General features: G+C 29.9%; 1 protein-coding gene across 2 annotated transcripts; it reads right to left on the bottom strand.

The window, feature by feature from the left end:
* Positions 1 to 1060: 1060 nt before the first annotated feature.
* LOC111777691 (histidine-containing phosphotransfer protein 1-like) lies at positions 1061 to 2344 on the bottom strand. Of its 2 annotated transcripts, XM_023657411.1 has the most exons (6): positions 2228 to 2344; positions 1993 to 2105; positions 1837 to 1905; positions 1508 to 1579; positions 1364 to 1436; positions 1061 to 1281 (listed from the first exon to the last, which is right to left on the bottom strand). In XM_023657411.1, the coding sequence occupies exons 1-6, from the start codon at positions 2291 to 2293 to the stop codon at positions 1252 to 1254; spliced, it is 423 nt and encodes a 140-aa protein (XP_023513179.1). In that variant the 5' UTR covers positions 2294 to 2344; the 3' UTR covers positions 1061 to 1251. The 2 variants fall into 2 exon arrangements, with proteins under 2 accessions (XP_023513179.1, XP_023513178.1); XM_023657410.1 differs by having other exon boundaries at positions 1061 to 1436.
* Between the last annotated feature and the right edge of the window lie 308 nt (positions 2345 to 2652).

The raw sequence follows: 2652 nt of genomic DNA on the forward strand, positions 1-2652 counted from the left end.
AAAGGCTTGCTAGAACTTTTTCCCATTTCCTTAATATAAATTTCCAAATGAAATGCTTATTTCTAATACTTTTTCCAACTATTGTTCGAAATTCTAAAATGAACAATCAACAAAACTATTCATACTTATTATATATGAAAGGAATAAATTTCATTAGGTTTTTAGATCCCTATTTGGTCTAACTGTCTAAAATGGTAACTTATTTAGTATTTGGTCCAATTTTATACAAATTAAATATTTTTGAGTTCAACTTTATACAAACTCAAAATATATGATACCTTCACTCACAATTTGAATCAAATCATTTGTGGTTCGTATTAACACCTATATCAAATATATATATATATAGTTTAAGATTAACTAATAATCTTAAATTTTTTTTAGGTCAACTATATGTTTTTCTTAGGATCCTTCCATAACGTCTAAGTTCAAGATTTTCTTATGCAATAAGATAAGTATTAAATTATAAATTATAAATAAGATAATTAATTATGAGATTTTATGACATAAATTACAACCCGTTTATTAACCCACTATGAAATTATAATTGATAATGTATGATTTATATGCTTCCACGTGGCATGATTCCAAATTTAAATATATATATATATAATTGTGAATTACTTCTTCATTAATAGAACCATATTTAGTTTTTCAATTACTAAATTTCAATTATATTTTAAAAGTTTTTTTAATTGAATTAGTTTGAAACTTAAAATTAAGTAATTAAGTATGGTTAAATTTTGATTCCATTTTAATTTTTAATTAATTTTAAAATTTTAATTAATTAATAAATAATTTATTATATTTACAGTATATATAAAAAATATATATAATAAGAATAAGATAAGCGGATAGCGGGAATCAAACCCGCATCATTAGCATGGAAGGCTAGGGGTTATGACGTTGATTGGTAAAATTATTTTCAAAATATAACTTAATTTTGAAATTTTTTCTTAAACAAAATTATACAACAAGACAAATAAACACATCAGTTGGATCAAGGGCTCATAAACTTTATTTCTAAAATTCCATCAGATCTAAAGAAGAAATTCAATTGCTAACCTCACGATAAATAAATCAGGTAGAAAAATATTGAAAGCATTCGAATTAGAATTGTTATCCGAAGAGGCTTGCTTTACACAAAAATCAAAGCTATCAAAAGAAGAAAAAGAAAAAAAAAAAAAATGAAATCAAGCCTTCGCCATGTATTATTATTATTACTCTATCACGCTGGACTGTGCGGTTTCTTCATTCACGAGATCGGATTGTCCTCTCCGCCTGTGTTACCAATAACAGTAATAATATAGCATCAATGTATATGAGATGCCTATCTATAAAGCAAATCAAGGATTTGAAGAACCTGCAGAATGTGGTGGAAACAGTCGCGTAAAATGTAGTATTCCCAGTTAACCTTCTTGTAGGCTTCATTGCAACTGCAAGCAATTAATAATATGAAGATTTTATTTCCTTCAGATACGCCGAAATCAACGTACGACGCTCTTACCGCTCGACGTCGCTGGTCCCGCAAGAGCGTTGCAGCTCTGCACAGGCTTCTGCCACTCGCTTTCCACCGAGGCTGTTATGTTGTTACACATCACCATCCGTTAATTCCGCTCTATTTTCGTACAGATCTTTATGAAAATAACATTATTCAAGCTAATCACAGAGTTCTCTTAAGAAATTGAAAAACGCCTCCTCTATTTATTCAATCCAAACAGGCGGATTATGATGATGGATCTAGATTCAACAAATTTTTAGAAACGATTTCTAGTGCAGAAATACGGGAGAAATTACTCCGATTCTCATAAACTAAAACGGAATTGAGTGAATTACCGAGCGGCGTTTCCCTTGATTTGTTCTATGATAGTTGCCAAACCTTGAAAATCCACATTCTCGTTTTTCCTACAGGAAACAAAAGATTGAAATCGAAGAGGAAAGTAGAACTACGCATCGAGGAAATGCGAAATGTGTAGGGATCCGAATCGTTACAGAGATTTTTCGACTCTATCTAGCTTTGGTTCGGCATCATCGCAAAATAGAGCCAACATATTTCGATTATCGTATAAATTTCCAAGGCTGCTGAAGTTTTCGTCAAGAAATCCCTGGATAAAACACGGAAACTCATCGTCTTAATCCGATAACTGAAGAGAAAAACAGAGAGTTTGGATCGTCTTAATCCGATAACTGAAGAGAAAAACAGAGAGTTTGGATTGAAGAGGATGACCTGGTCGCGCAAAGCATTGATGAACTTGTTGAGCATGTGTCTCTGAGGATGTTCGGCTTCCGACATAATTTGTTTTCGATGGATCGATTCTTCTTCTGTTTTCAAAAATCACACACAGTTTACAGTTTGCAGATGATCACAGCAGCTTATAAACATCTGTATTTATAGTGAAAAATTACAGCCTCAAACCTAATAAATAAATAAATAAGTAGTTAGAGAGAGACTGAAATCTGTTACATGTTGAAATCGTCCTAATTATTTTTTTTATATTAAAATTATCCTTTTTAATAGCGGTTACTTATTCTATTTTTTTTAGTTTTCAAATAATTTTTAATAATTTTATTAAAACCTTTTGTCAAAGATAAAATCATTTCTTTTTCTAATTTATTAAAATAATTTTTAATAATTTTATTAAAACCTTTCTC

This window comes from Cucurbita pepo, chromosome LG16, assembly GCF_002806865.2.
Source record: "Cucurbita pepo subsp. pepo cultivar mu-cu-16 chromosome LG16, ASM280686v2, whole genome shotgun sequence".
In the NCBI taxonomy this organism is placed as follows: Eukaryota; Viridiplantae; Streptophyta; class Magnoliopsida; order Cucurbitales; family Cucurbitaceae; genus Cucurbita; species Cucurbita pepo.

Bases quoted from the DNA above. Each gene is read 5' to 3' on its own strand.
- LOC111777691 (XM_023657410.1), bottom strand. From the start codon at position 2,293: ATGTCGGAAGCCGAACATCCTCAGAGACACATGCTCAACAAGTTCATC. The intron at 2,106-2,227 runs GTCATCCTCTTC...TGTTTTATCCAG, and splicing joins TCAATGCTTTGCGCGACCAG to GGATTTCTTGACGAAAACTT. The intron at 1,580-1,836 runs GTAATTCACTCA...ACAACATAACAG, and splicing joins ATCAAGGGAAACGCCGCTCG to CCTCGGTGGAAAGCGAGTGG.